General features: G+C 41.4%; 1 protein-coding gene across 1 annotated transcript in view; it reads right to left on the bottom strand.

The window, feature by feature from the left end:
- The window catches only part of SRD5A2 (steroid 5 alpha-reductase 2), a 64,050-nt gene extending 55,819 nt beyond the window's left edge, over nucleotides 1-8,231 (bottom strand). Inside the window, exon 1 of the mRNA XM_029232536.1 lies at nucleotides 7,911-8,231. Within this exon, the coding sequence (XP_029088369.1) occupies nucleotides 7,911-8,191 (281 nt within the window). The 5' untranslated portion in view covers nucleotides 8,192-8,231. The remainder of the gene's footprint in view (nucleotides 1-7,910) is intronic.
- Nucleotides 8,232-15,467: the final 7,236 nt, after the last annotated feature.

Below are 15,467 nucleotides of genomic sequence, written 5' to 3'. Positions count from 1 at the left end.
ATGTTACAAGAGACAAGGAAGGACACTACATAATGATCAAGCGATCAATCCAAGAAGAAGGTTTAACAATTATAAACATGTGCACCCAACATAGGAGCACATCAATAAATAAGGCAACTGCTAACAGCTGTAAAAGAAGAAATCGACAGTAACACAATAATAGTGGGGGACTTTTAACACCTCACTTACACCAATGGACAGATGATCCAAAATGAAAATAAATAAGGAAACAGAAGCTTTAAATGACACAATAGACCAGATAGATTTAATATTTATAGGACATTCCATCCAAAAACAGCAGATTACACTTTCTTCTCAAGTGTGCACGGAACATTCTCCAGGATTGATCACATCTTGGTTCACAAATCAAGCCTCAGTAACTTGAAGAAAATTGAAATCATATCAAGCATCTTTTCTGACCACAACACTATGAGATTAGAAATGAATTACAGGGGAAAAAACGTAAAAAACAAAAACACATGGAGGCTAAACACTACGTTACTAAATAACCAAGAGATCACTACAGAAATCAAAGAGGAAATCAAAAAATACCTAGAGACAAATGACAATGAAAGCATGACAATCCAAAACCTATGGGATGGAGCAAAAGCAGTTCTAAAGGGAAGTTTATAGCTCTACAAGCCTACCTCAAGAAACAAGAAAAATATCAAATAAATAATCTAACCTTACACCTAAAGGAATTAGAGGAAGAAGAACAAAGAAAACCCAAAGTTAGCAGAAGGAAAGAAATCATAAAGATCAGAGCAGAAATAAATGAAATAGAAACAAAGAGAACAATAGCAAAGATCAATAAAACTAAAAGCTGGTTCATTGAGAAGATAAACAAAATTGATAAACCATTAGCCAGATTCATCAAGAAAAAGAGGGAGAGGACGCAAATCAATAAAATTAGAAATGAAAAAGGAGAAGTTACAACAGACACCACAGAAATACAAAGCAACCTAAGAGACTACTACAAGCAACTCTATGCCAATAAAATGGACAACCTGGAAGAAACGTACAAATTGTTAGAAAGGTATAACCTTCCAAGACTGAACCAGGAAGAAATACAAATTATGAACAGACCAATCACGAGTAATGAAATTCAAACTGTGATTAAAAATCTTCCAAAAAACAAAAGTCCATGACCAGAGGGCTTCACAGGTGAATTCTATCTAACATTTAGAGAAGAGCTAACACCCATCCTGCTCTAACTCTTCCAAAAAATTGCAGAGGAAGGAACACTCCCAAATTCATTGTACGAGGCCACCATCACCCTGATACCAAAACCAGACAAAGATACTACAAAAAAAGAAAATTACAAACCAATATCACTGAGTGATGAATACAGATGCAAAAATCATCAACGAAATACTAGCAAACAGAATCCAACAACACATTCAAAGGATCATACACCACAATTAAGTGGGTTTTATCCCAGGGATGCAAGGATTCTTCAATATACTCAAATCAATCAATGTGATACACCATATTAAAAAATTGAAGAATAAAAACCATATGATCAACTCAATAAATGCAGAAAAAGCTTTTGACAAAATTCAACACCCATTTATGATAAAAACTCTCCAGAGAGTGGGCACAGAAGGAACCTACCTCAACATATTAAAGGCCATATACGACAAACCCACAACAAACATCATTCTCAATGGTGAAAAACTGAAAGCATTTCCTCTAAGATCAGGAACAAGATAAGGATGTGCACTCTTGCCACTATTATTCAACATAGTTTTGGAAGTCCTAGCCACGGCAATCAGAGAAGAAAAAGAAATAAATTAATACAAATTGGAAAAGAAGTAAAACTGTTACTGTTTGCAGATGACATGATACTATACATAGAGAATCCTAACGATGCTACCAGAAAACTACTAGAGCTAATCAATGCATCTGGTAAAGTTGCAGGATACAAAATTAATGCACAGAAATCCCTTGCATTCCTATATACTAATAATGAAAAATCTGAAAGAGATACTAAGGAAACACTCCCATTTAGCATTGCAACAAACAGAGTAAAATACCTAGGAACAAACCTACCTAGGGAGACAGAATACCTGTATACAGAAAACTATAAGACACTGTTGAAAGAAATTAAAGATGATAGAAACAGATGGAGAGATATACCATGTTTTTGCATTGGAAGAATCAATATTGTGAAACTGACTATACTATCCAAAGGAATCTACAGATTCAATGCAATCCCTATCAAATTACCAAAGGCATATTTTACAGAACTAGAACAAAAAAATCTTAAAATTTGTATGGAGACACAAAAGACCCCAAATAGCCAATGCAGTCTTGAGGGAATAAAACGGAGCTGGAGGAATCAGACTCCCTGACTTCAGACTATACTACAAAGCTACAGTAATCAAGACAATATGGTACACAACACAAAAAACAGAAATATAGATCAATGGAACAGGATAGAAAGCCCAGAGATAAACCCACACACCTATGGTCAACTAATCTATGACAAAGGAGGCAAGGATATACAATGGACAAAAGACAGTCTCTTCAATAAGTGGTGCAGGGAAAACTGGACAGCTACATATAAAAGAATGAAATTAGAACACTCCCTAACACCATACACAAAAATAAACTCAAAATGGATTAGAGACCTAAATGTAAGACCAGACACTATAAAACTCTTAGAGGAAAATATAGGAAGAACACTCTTTGACATAAATTACAGCAAGATCTTTTTTGATCCGCCTCCTAGAGTAATGGAAATAAAAACAAAAATAAACAAATGGGACCTAATGAAACTTAAAAGCTTTTATAAAGCAAAGGAAACTACAAACAAGACGAAAAGACAACCCTCAGAATGGGAGAAAATATTTGCAAATGAATCATCGGACAAAGGATTAATCTCCAAAATATATAAACAGCTCATGCAGTTCAATATTAAGAAAACAAACAACCCAATCCAAAAATGGGCAGAAGACCTAAATAGACATTTCTCCAAAGAAGATATACAGATGGGCAAGAAGCACATGAAAAGCTGCTCAACATCACTAATTATTAGAGAAATGCATGTCAAAACTATGAGTTTTCACCTCACACCAGTTAGAATGGGCGTCATCAGAAAATTTACAGACAACAAATGCTGGAGAGGGTGTGGAGAAAAGGGAACCCTCTTATACTGTTGGCAGGCATGTAAACTGATACAGCCAGTATGTAGAACAGTATGGATGTTCCTTAAATAACTAAAAATAGAAGTACCATATCACCCAGCAAACCCACTACTGGGCATATACTCAGAGAAAACCATAATTCAAAAAGACACATGCACACCAATATTCACTGCAGCACCACGTACAATAGCCAGGTCATGGAAGCAACCTAAATGCCCATCAACGGACAAATGGATAAAGAAGATGTGGGGGCTTCCCTCGTGGTGCAGTGGTTGAGAGTCCGCCTGCCGATGCAGGGGACACGGGTTCGTGCCCCGGTCTGGGAAGATCCCACATGCCGCAGAGCGGCTAGGCCCGTGAGCCATGGCCGCTGAGCCTGTGTGTCCAGAGCCTGTGCTCCACAACGGGAGAGGCCACAACAGTGAGAGGTCCGCGTACCGCAAAAAAAAAAAAAAAGAAGATGTGGTACATATATAAAATGGAATATTACTCAGCCATAAAAAGGAACGAAATTGGCTCATTTTGTAGAGACGTGGATGGATCTAGAGACTGTCATACAGAGTGAAGTACATCAGAAAGAGAAAAACAAATATCGTATATTAACGCATATATGTGAAACCTAGAAAAATGGTACAGACGAACCTGTTTCCAGGGCAGAAATAGAGACACAGATGTAGAGAACAAATGTATGGACACAAAGGGGGAAAAGTGGTGGGGGGGCGGGGTGTGGTGTGATGAACTGGGAGATTGCGATTGACATATATACACTGATATATATAAAATGGATAACTAATAATAACCTGCTGTATAAAAAAATAAATAAAATAAAATTCAAAGAAAGAAAAAAAAGGCCTCCCATTTAATCCATCATTTTATTAGGCTGAATAGAAAATGTCACTATTTTCAGCATCAAAACCCCAGGAAAGTTCTTTCCAAATTCAAACAGACTCTAATGTGTGCACTGCCCTCTGCTTCTGCATGTGCATCAAGGAAGGTCACACTGCCAGCAACTTTTTACAAAATAGTCACCTTTATTTGAAAACAGTTTTCTTTTTCACCTAAATACCAAGGTCACACCCAGGTCTTGAAAAAACATAAGCTCCCACAGGCATAGGTGTTGTGATGACCATTGCGTGAGACACCAAGGCATCTTGAGAAAATGATGAATCAGAGAGTGGGGGGAAAGGATCATTCCAGGCCGTAGTCAAGGTCAACAAGAGGTGAGATAACTCTGACTTCAAACAACTCTAGATGTGGGATTAGACAACATGCTTACACAGCAGTCATTTTCATGTAGCTAAACCAACCAAATATCCACAACAATAGATTCTGAAGGGAAGAGAATGATCTGAGTTGACCTAGCCATGCAATCTCAGCAATGATTCCTAAGTAATTGCTAGCCCTCCCACAATTCTGACTGCCTGTACTGATGTCAGAAGTAGAGTTCATTCATGCATTCAACAAATTTTAGTGAGTACCAAATATGTACTGGCACTTTTCTATACACTGAGGACACAGCCATGAACAAATGAGATAAAAATCCTTGCCCTTGTGGGACTCACATTCTAGCATGTCACCCTTGTATGCAGAAAAGTGCAGAGTTTCACCTTCTATCCAATGGGACATATTGCTTTTCTGAATAGCCCCCAAGGGACATTTTGCAAAAGAGTCTAAGCCACAGCTGAGCCAGCTTTCTCCTGAACCCCTGTTCCTCCATCGTATTCTCTGTGTCATAGCTACACACAGCACAGGGTAAAGCCAAGGCAGCCTGGAGCTTTTTCCTTAATGTGCCCTCACTATCAAGCCTAATGACTCCTAAAACCTCAAGGCAAAAATGCTCATAACTTTGAACCACTTCTGGGAATCCTGGCTAAGAGAATAGTGATGACTTCTGAAAAAAATTTAGGTGCAAAAATGTACATCATAACTTTATTTAGCCAAAATAGAAAGACAAATTAAATGTCCAATTTAATGTAAATTATATTTTTAAAATATTAAAATTATCAAAAAACTACAGATTAATGGATAAATTATTGTTTTTAGATGAAATAACAAGCAGCCACTAAGATGATATTTACTAAGATTCTATGATAATGTGGAAAAATATTTATTATAGACAGTAATCAAGCGAACTAAAACCTACATATATTCAATATAGCAAGCATGTATAAAAACTGACCAAGAAAAATTAGAACCTTGATGGAGGGAGACGCAAGAGGGAAGAGATATGGGAACATATGTATATGTATAACTGATTCACTTTGTTATAAAGCAGAAACTAACACACCATTGTAAAGCAATTATACCCCAATAAAGAAAAAAAAAAAAAAGAACCTTGATGGAAATGTTCCAAAACATTAACAATTAATGTACTTAAGTGTTGAAATTATGGGAATTTTTCTACTTTTGTACTTTCATTTTTTCTTTAGTAAACATTCATTATTTTTATAATTAAAAAATAATTTTAAGCCTAAATATAGTTTTTAAAAAGCAAGAACAAGGCAGCAAGAACAAATATAAAACAGTTTATCATGGTAGCTAAGAGCCTGAGATCTGGATTCAGATTCCCTGGATCTGAACCCTGGCTCCCTGGTTACTTTGTGACCTTGGGCAAGTTATTTAAGCTTTTCTCGCCCCAGTTTCCCACCTGCAAAATGGGGGTGATAATAGTGCTTCCTCAATGGGCTGGTATGAGGATTAGTAGATAACTCACATAGTGTTTAGCACAGAGCGTAACCCCTTGTAAGCACTCAAAATGATAATAGATTCAACAGTCCAGTGGCCACAAAGAAAGAGTTCACACAAAGGGAATGGTGGACAAACATCACATCTTCATTCCTTAGGGACAACTCACTCACCCTGAGTGGTGTTTTCTGTGGGGAATTTTCCCCCAGGCAGAATCAATCCCCAAATCCTCTAAATTTTCCCCTGAAGAAGGTGAACAGTATGTTGATATTCATTTTATGAGTAATTACTTCCTTGGTTTTTTAAATGTACTTGTCATAATTTATTAAGCCAAAGTACCTTTTGGCTTTAAAAACAAGTCTAAAACTTATGTTAATAGGAGTGTCAGAAAGCACTGATCAATACTGTAAGATGAAATGAACTCATAAAAATATTGTTTATGGTGCTAATAGACAGTAGTTTTAGAAGTTAAAAGTAATTGCCTGATAAAATCACATTTTTCTGTCAAATGTCTTTTCCAAAAACAGTGAAATCAAAAGCTGGTCTCATCTCCTACACCCAATATCCTTCTTTCTGTGCAAATTAAACCACCTAAATCTGGATAAAATAAAATGGTTAGTAAATAGCTCCAGAAAGGACACCCATTTGTGAAATGGTTGCTTGGCAATAATTATTAAAAGAGTGAGAATCCAGTTAAAATTGCATAAATATTAAATCTTGACCAATAAAAAAGATCCAGAAGATAAGAAAGGATTATATGGAAAGAGAGGTTAAAACTTGTTTCTCTACACTTCCTTTTCCCAAAATGAGGCATCACTTTTCCCTTATGATCCTTATGAGAGAGGATCATGCCTTTCAGCTTCCAGAGGAATTCTTTGCCCTAATTTCTAATCTAGATTTCCTTGATTTTTTTTACCCCATAAATTCTCTATGCAAAATAAGGCTGTGCCTCTGTTCCAGTTCTTGATTTGGTTTGGCAACTTTTCTGTCCATGGATTCTGTTTTCTCCTTGCAGAGTATCCGCCTGCTTAACATGGTGGGAAAGTCTTAAACCATGGAGTTTCACAGGCTTAGATTTGAATTTGGCTGGGCACTAGCTGTATCATCTTCATTCAGTCACTTAACCTTACACAGCCTCAGTTCCTTTGTCTATAAAGTGGGCACAGTAAATACATATCTCACAAGGTTACTATGGGGCTACATGGGACGACAGACGGTAAATGACTAGGCATGGTAGGCAACTGAATCTTAAGCTCTTCTCTTCCCCTAGGAGTCTCTTTTGAACATCTATTCTCCGAATCTTGAAAGCCCTTGGTTTCTTTCCTGTCTTTCCTTCTCAGAGCAGAAGGTAAAGTTCTCCTGAATTTGGGATTTTTAATTCAGAAGAACATTTGAGCTCTAAGTTAACTTCAACCCATCCACACTTTAGTGCCAGCGGAACTTGCAACGAGTTGGTGGTGAGCGCAGTCCCTTTTCGGTGGTTCCTGAGAAGTGGGACTCTGCTCAGGTCAGTGGGTTCCCATCACGTTCTCTTTCTCACCGTTAAGTCCAGGGTCTGGGTCTGCCCATCTCCCTGCGGAGATACGTTGATCCAGTCCCTCTGAGCCTAGTTTCCTTCGGGAGATGCCAATACTTAGACTCCCTCAAGATCTCAGAACAAGCCCGCCCCCACCCTGCAAAGGAAAAGTGAAGGAAGAACGAGAAGGGGTGGTGGGCAAGACGCCACAGGTGACGCGGGACGGCGCGGAGTTGGAGAGGTACCTGAGCCAAGAGCTCTGCCCAGCTTGGGCTTTCCAGCTTGCCTCCCGCCCTGCTCCACCGCTTTCCCCGGAGCAGGCCAAGGATTCGAAGCGGACCCGAGACGCGCGCGGGGCCATGGAGAGTGAAGGCGGCGTCTGCCCGCGATCGCTCCTCCCCTAGCCCGCGTCTGGCCCGCAGCCCCGGCCCGGCCAGGTGCTCCCCTCGCGCCGCACTCCGCGTTCCTTGCAGCGGCTCGCGCCGCGCGCTGCGCTCCTGGACGCCGGGAGCCTGGCAGTGCGCTGCGCTCCGCACCCTCAAGGGAAAACGCTATGCTACCTGTGGAAGTAATGTGCGCAGAAGAGGCCCAGAAGCACAGTCGCAGGCTGGCCGAAGAGAGAGCGGGGCTGCCCGGCGAGGATCCCCGCGGGCACCGCGAAGGAGGGCAGCTCCTGCAGGAACCAGGCGGCGCGCGCGGACAGGCGGGTAGCCACGGGCATCCGGCTCTCCGTGTACTTCCCGTAGCCGGCGGGCTCCGCGAGGCACACAACCAGTGCCCCCAGGACGGCCAAAGTGGCGCTGCCTGCCAGCACCGGACTCTCCTGGCAGCGAACGGACATTGCGCCCTGTTCCCCGCTGGTGGCCGCTGCCAGCGCAGAAGAGAGCGCGGCCCTCGTCGCCCCTTTATGGAGAGCTAGACGCCACCCCGTGTCCGCCCCTTCGGCCTTGGCTCCCGCCCCTCTTTCCTACCTCCCATCTCAAAGTGGCCAGCCCTGGCTAGGCTCAGCAGCGATGCCCCTTTCGCAGGGCTGGCACTTCGGAAAGCAGCCAGGCGGAGAGTGGATGAAGGCTTTCGTGGAGCCAACTTAGTGTCCTGCGCCCTTCCTTTAGCCCATATTCGCGCCGTCGCCCGCGCGTCCGCCCCTCTCCACATCCTGCCACTGTTCTCTCCTTCTAACTACCCTTCGAAGATTTGTTCTTCACCCATCAACCTCTGATGCTGCAACTTCTGGGACTAGGAAATAGAAAACTACAGGTACGACTTAGCCAGGGTAATTCTTCCGCTCTAACACACACCCTCTGTGTGGTCCCCACCCTCTGGCCATCCGCAGCCAGAATCTCCCCAACCCCTCCGGTTCCCTGTGCTCCTTCACTCTCCGCCAGCTTCCACTCAACCCTGAATCCTTCCTTCGACTCTGGGCCCAGCCTCCAGCCACTTCCAGCGTCCCCCAGGCCTTCTGCGGTGGGGCGCCTCTCTCCTTGGCCACTTTCGGCATTAGTGGCCCCTCCACACCACCTCGCCCCCAGGCAGGTACCAGCCTCTCCCCACCCTTATTTCCTCTGCTTTCTCTCTGCTTTGAAGAGACGAGTCGACTGAGCGTGGGCGTGGAAGCACGGATTTCGACCCTGAGTAGTGATCCTGTCTGTCTGCCCTAGCCTCTCCTCTTCCTGGGAACTTCCCGAGCTGGTCCAGATTCAGGCTCATGTCTAGGGCTTCAGCCGCGGAACACCCTCTCCCATCTCCTGGAGCGGATGAATCGAGTCCCATATGATGTTGCCCTTTGAAGTGCAGCTGGGCTCTAGAACACCTAAGACTCGGTTCTTTCTCTCTCCCTTCTATTTGCTGCCCTCCTGTCATTCTTCACCCCCTCGTTCATTATCTGTTTCCTCTTTCCTTCTCTGATTCAGTATCCAGACTTGCTTAACTGCCTTCTTCATATATTTTGTACCCCTTTTTCCCTCTTCTTTCTTTAATCCAGTTTTCTCCTCCCAGGTTGGCCTCCTCTTCCCACCTGCTGTTTGCCTCCTCATCTTCTTGTCCCACCTCCCTTGATTGCTTCATCTCTGTTAATTTTCTTCTCTTGTCCCTACTTCAGGCTCCACCCATCTTTCCCTTGCTCTCCCTCCCCTTTCTTGGGCGCTTTCTTCATCCTTCGCCCTTTGTTCCCACTAACTGCCGCTCAGAAGCCCCACTCAGTATTACTCCATCCACTCCTGCCCTGTCCTACCAGCTATTCCAATGAAAGGTACATAGTGTTTCACCTGCCCAGTTTGAGGTTGTTTCCTGATTCCTGGGACACAGTGGTGTATGGTGATGCCCTCTGCTTGCTGAAGAGGTATTCACCACTTTCCTGTTAGGTTAAAAATTAAATTGTAAATAGGCTTCAGTTTTCAGTTGACCACCCTGTAGGAACCACCCATATTGGCTGAAGCACTCTCCATGGAGTGGCCAGGCTCAGCTCTCACAGATACCTAGAGCTGTATTTGCACTGGCTTTCCAGATCCAGTCCCAGATTCCTTATTTACTACTTGCTAGTTGAGAACACCCAAATCTAGACCTCCAGCAAAGATTGGAGCTTCTCATCTGCGTTTCTTCCCTGCTGGACAACTCTACTTGGATGTCCTTCAGAGACCTCAAATTCAACCCTACCCAAAACTAAACCCATTTATCTTCCCCTCCACTCTCCTCCACCCACACCCAGATCCTCCCTGTGTGTTCTTGGTTACCTCTTCTCTGTCCGAAATAGCCATAGCCTCCCTGGGAGGCTGGCTTGCAGACTCAGGAAATTCTAGATTTCTTTTTTTTTTTTTAACATTTTTTTGATGTGGATCTTTCTAAAGTTTTTACTGAATTTGTTACAGTATTGCTTCTTTTATTTTATGTTTTGGTTTTTGGCCATGAGGCATGTGGGATCTTAGCTCCCAGACCAGGGATCAAACCCGCACCCCCTGCATTGGAAGGTGAAGTCTTAACCACTGGACTGCCAGGGAAGTCCCTATATTTCTTGATAACATACAGTATCAGGATAATAGGCAGTGTGACATTTCAAACCCAACTTGATGGAATACTTTTTTTTTTAATGAAATTTCTCCTGTCCCAATTCTCTCCTCTCTTTTCTTACAACTTTGCCCAATTTTGGTCATCATCTTATTTCCACTACTGTATCAGTTAGCTTTTGCTGCATAACAAACTACCCTAAAAGTCAATTATCTTCAGATTATGCATCTGTGAGTCAGCTGGAGGTCAGCTGTCCTAGGCTAGGCCTGGCTGATCTTGCCTATGCTCACTCATTCATCTGCTGAGCAACTGAGAGGCCTGCTCCAGGCTGGGTTTGGATGGAGAACCTTAGCTGAGACAGCTCTGTTCCACATGGCTCTGGTCCTAGCATAAGTGAGCTAGCCCCACCATATCTACACAGTCTCAATAACAGAAGTACAAGAGGACAAGAAACACAAAAGACCTCTTGAGGCTCAGGCCAAGAACTAGTACACTCTTATTTTGTACTTTTTCTGTTGTCCAAATCAAGTCACATCGTGGATTCCACAGTCAGAATGGGAAAGTATTGCAAAGTTACATGGCAAAGGACAGGGATACAGGGAGAGGTAGAGAATTGGAACCAGTAATGCAACTGCTCTGAATTACATGCATAAAGAAAGTGCTCAGATTGGAAATATACAACTTGATTGATTTGCACAACCTGAACACATTCTTGCAACCAGCACCTAAGTCAAGAAACTGATTGCTACCATACCAGAAGCTCCCCTCAGACCTCCTTACATCCTCCCCTCAGGCCTCCTTACATCCCCTCCCAGAATAACCACCACCCTGACTTCTGACATCATAATTAGTTATGCCAGCTTTTGAACTTTACATAATATAATCATACAGTATTTACTTTTCGTGTGTGTTTTAATGGTACTGGAAATTTATTTTAATCAGTATGGTGAGGCATGCAGACATGGAAATGACCATCATGAAGGAAGTTTATACTCACAGATCCCCAGAAACAGGAGACACAGAAAGCCACACAAGACAACACAGGGAAGAATCAGGCTCAGTCAGTAGGCAGAGGGAGTGACAGGAAATCATGGACAAGAGCTTTATTGTGGTTTCTGCAGGAAGGAATGGACAAGGTAAGGTAAGCAGACTTAGGATTGGCTAGTTTGAATATTTTCAGTGGGCTGTTGGTTGTAGGGGTTATTTCTAGTTGGCTGGTACCTGGCACTGGGGTGATTAAGTCAGGCGAATAGTGGTCCAGAGCTTGATGTAAGAGATGATTGGGGTATGGCTGGTGTGTGCATGTGTTTGTGTGTGTGTGTGTGTGTGTGTGTGTGTCAGAGAAAGAAAGAGATCACCTGGGAAATTCAGTAGTGATCCCAGAAGGTCATGCTTTAGTGGTAGGAATAATTTATTTTTACAGTGAAGACTACCTTCCTAACAAAATGTTCAGTCAATCCCCCCAAAAGATCAAGATGATTCACAAGTAATTTAACAATGTCCAACCCTCTTTAAAGGGAGACAATTACATACAGACAAGTAACAATGTAGCCTTCACAATATCCAACATCCCCCAAGTTACTAGACATGTTGTGTTGACTTCTGACACCAACTACTCAAGCTGAGCCAAACTTCAGAGGTTTAGGACACAGTCCTCCACAAGACTGCCCTCACTTCAGATACAAGTAACTCCAGGGGTCTCCAGGCCACACATACTTCTGAAGAGCTCACTACAAATATGAGGGTTCCCACTAAACCTTCAGGTTCAGTAATTCTCTAGAGCAACTCACAGAACTCAGGAAAGTAATATATTGATGATTACAGCTTTACTATAGCAAAAAGACATAAATCAGAGCTAGCCAAAAGAAGAGATTAGGTCAAGGGGGGTGGTCCCAAACATGAAGTTTTCTTGTCCTCTCCCCATGGAGTCAGGATCCACTACCTTCTCAGCACATCAGTGTGTGACAATTGCAGTAGCTTGCCTACCAGGAAAGCTCATCCAAGCTTCAGTGTCCATATTTTTTATTAAGGTTTCATTCACAATTGATCGATCACTGGCTATGTGACTGAACTCAATCTCCAGCCCTGCTCTGCTCCTCAGAGGTCAGGCTGATATCACGTGGCTCAAATCCCAACCCTCTAATCACATAGTTGGTCATTCTGGCATGGCCAGCCCCCATTCTGAGTCATCTACTTAGTATAAACTATCAGGGCCCCCATGAACAGCAAAGATACTCCTATCACTAAGGAAATTCCAAGGATTTCGGGGCCACTTTCCAGAACTGGGGAAAGGGCTAACCAAATTCTTTATCCCAAGGGTTTAGAGGCTATCCCCAAGGAACTGGCACAAAGACCAGACCTCTCTTTGGATAAATTTAATTCTGCACTACACACATCAAGAAGCAAAAAAATGTGTCACATAACCAAGAGGAAAATCGGTCAACAGAAACAGACCCAGAAATGACAGAGATGCTGGATTAACAGACAAATACCCTAAAATACCTATTTTAAGTATACTCAATATACTTAAGGTTTTTAAAAAATTAACATAATGAGATAAATGGAAAATATAAGAATGGAACTTACAACAATGAAAAAGTTTGAAGTGAAAAATTCCCTGGATGTGATTAATAATAGGCTAGACATTTCACAAGAAAAGATTAGTAAATTTGAAGACATCATAATAAAAATAATCTAAAAGAATTATGAGATTTCTAACAGAGAAAAATGAGATTGGGGTTGTAGGGGGAGGAGGAAATGAATGGAGACTCAGTGACCTGTTGGACAATATCAAAAAGTCTAACAATAGATAGAATCCCATAAAAAAAAGGAAGAGTGACAGAAAAAAAAATGAAGAAATAATATTTGAAGACTTTCCAGATTTGATGAGAACCCCATCTTACAAATTCAAGAACCTTGATAAACCTCAAGCAAGATAAACACACACACTCAAATCACACCAAGGTATTTCATAACCAAATTGCTGAGAACCAGCGATAAAAGGGAAAACCTTAAGTAGCCAGAAAAAAAAGACATAGAGGAACAAAGGCAATAAGTACAACAGATTTCTCAGAAAATATGTAAGCCAGAGGATGATGAAATATTTAAAATGCTGAAAGAAAAAGTTTTTTCAACCAAGAATTTCATATCCATTGAAAATATCCTTCATTTTTATGAAGATAAGGAGATTTGCTACCAGGTATCATGATGGACTAATATTCTGCCAGACACACAAACACACATACACACGCCAGAAAGCAATGATAAAACCTAAGAGCAGGATTTCCCTGGTGGTGCAGTGGTTGGGAATCTGCCTGCCAATGCAGGGGACATGGGTTCGAGCCCTGGTCTGGGAAGATCCCACATGCCATGGAGCAACTAAGCCTGTGCGCCACAATTACTGAGCCTGCGCTCTAGAGCCTGTGAGCCACAACTACTGAAGCCCACACACCTAGAGCCCGTGCTCCTCAACAAGAGAAGCCACTGCAATGAGAAGCCCACGCACCACAACAAAGAGTAGCCCCCACTCGCCGCAACTAGAGAAAGCCCATGTGCAGCAATGAAGACCCAACGCAGCCAAAAAATAAATAAAATAAATAAATAAGTAAATAAAAGAAAAAAAAACCTAAGAGGAAGAAAACCTACCTGAAGGTACTGGAGAATAAACAGCAGCAGACAGATACTGATGGGGAGTTTATGTTCACATGGAAGGGGGATGTGGACAGCTATAGGCATAAGTTCCTCTTTTCTGAGACTCTTAGTCTGGCCTAGGTGCAGTCTGAATCATCTACACAGCAGCAACACAGACACATGGGGAAAAACCTACCATATTCCTGGAAAGGAAAGAGCCAGAGAGGGAATCCCCAAATTCTGTCTACCCGCATCTGCACACATGCAGAACAGATTCAAAGCAATTCAGCTTAAGACAAAAGTTCTGAACAAAAGAAAGTTTGAAGTTCAAGACCAGACAGGGAAATTACCATCTAAAACAAAGGAAATAATATTCATTAGAGAAAAATAATACAACCCATAATCTATACAACTTAACAGACAAGGACAAAAGACACAGATTGGGGCATTAAAAGTATGCAAAGAAATAATGGCTGAAATATTCCCCAAATTGATAAAAGACAGAAATTGACAGATTCAAGGTATTCAATGAGCAACAAGCAGAAAAACACAAAGAAGCCCATGCTGAAGCAAATCATATTTAACTTATTAAGGTCAAAAATAAAGAACAAATAATAAAAGCAGCAATATAAAAACAACATTATAGAGAGGAGAGCAACAATCTGATTAACAGCTAACTTCTCATCAGAAAACATGTAAATCAGAGGAGATCTTTAAAATGCTGAAAGAAAATAATATATGCCCGGAATACTATATCCAGCAAAAATATTATTCAATAATGAGGGTAAAATATTTTCAGATAAAAACTATGAAGATTCATAACTTCACTACAATAAATGGTAAAGAAAGTTCTTTTGGCTGAAGGGAAAACATACTTGATTAAAATATGGATCTTCAGGAAAAAATGTAGAGCATCAGAAATGGACATCTATACAACATTGTAAATCAACTATACTCCAATAAAAATTAATTTAAAAAAAGAAACTGAATGAAAACAAAGACATCTGTGATGAATACATGATCGTGTGTTAATCAGGAGGGTAAGTGTAATTTTCTGAAATGCATGTTTGGGAAACCATATTTCCTCCAATGTTTGAACCAAGCAGCTTTACTGAAAACAGTTAACCATTTATCACTGCTTCCTTGACTAACACAACCTGATTTCTAGCTGTGGATTCCAGAGAGATTCATTCTGGACAAATAAAAGTGTCTTTCTTATGTGAACTGATACTTGCCCTGGTGATAAATTCCTGTTCTCTTTGCCCAACCCGAGCTTTATTTTTCCACAGCAATAAACACATCACTGATGAAAAAAAAAGAAAGAAAGAAATGGACATCTGGATAAATATAATAAAAAAACCTATTTTTGCCTTTTTCTTCTTAGTATTCTTTAATCCATATAACTGTTTAAAGCTAAAAGTATTACACTATTTTATGAAGTTTTAATGTATGTTATTATACCACATATAACAATCATAACATAAAGG

Source organism: Monodon monoceros, unplaced genomic scaffold (genome assembly GCF_005190385.1).
Source record: "Monodon monoceros isolate NGI ecotype Baffin Bay Population unplaced genomic scaffold, NGI_Narwhal_1 Super_Scaffold_19, whole genome shotgun sequence".
Classification (NCBI taxonomy): domain Eukaryota; kingdom Metazoa; phylum Chordata; class Mammalia; order Artiodactyla; family Monodontidae; genus Monodon; species Monodon monoceros.
This window is presented reverse-complemented; position numbering and strand designations above follow the sequence as displayed.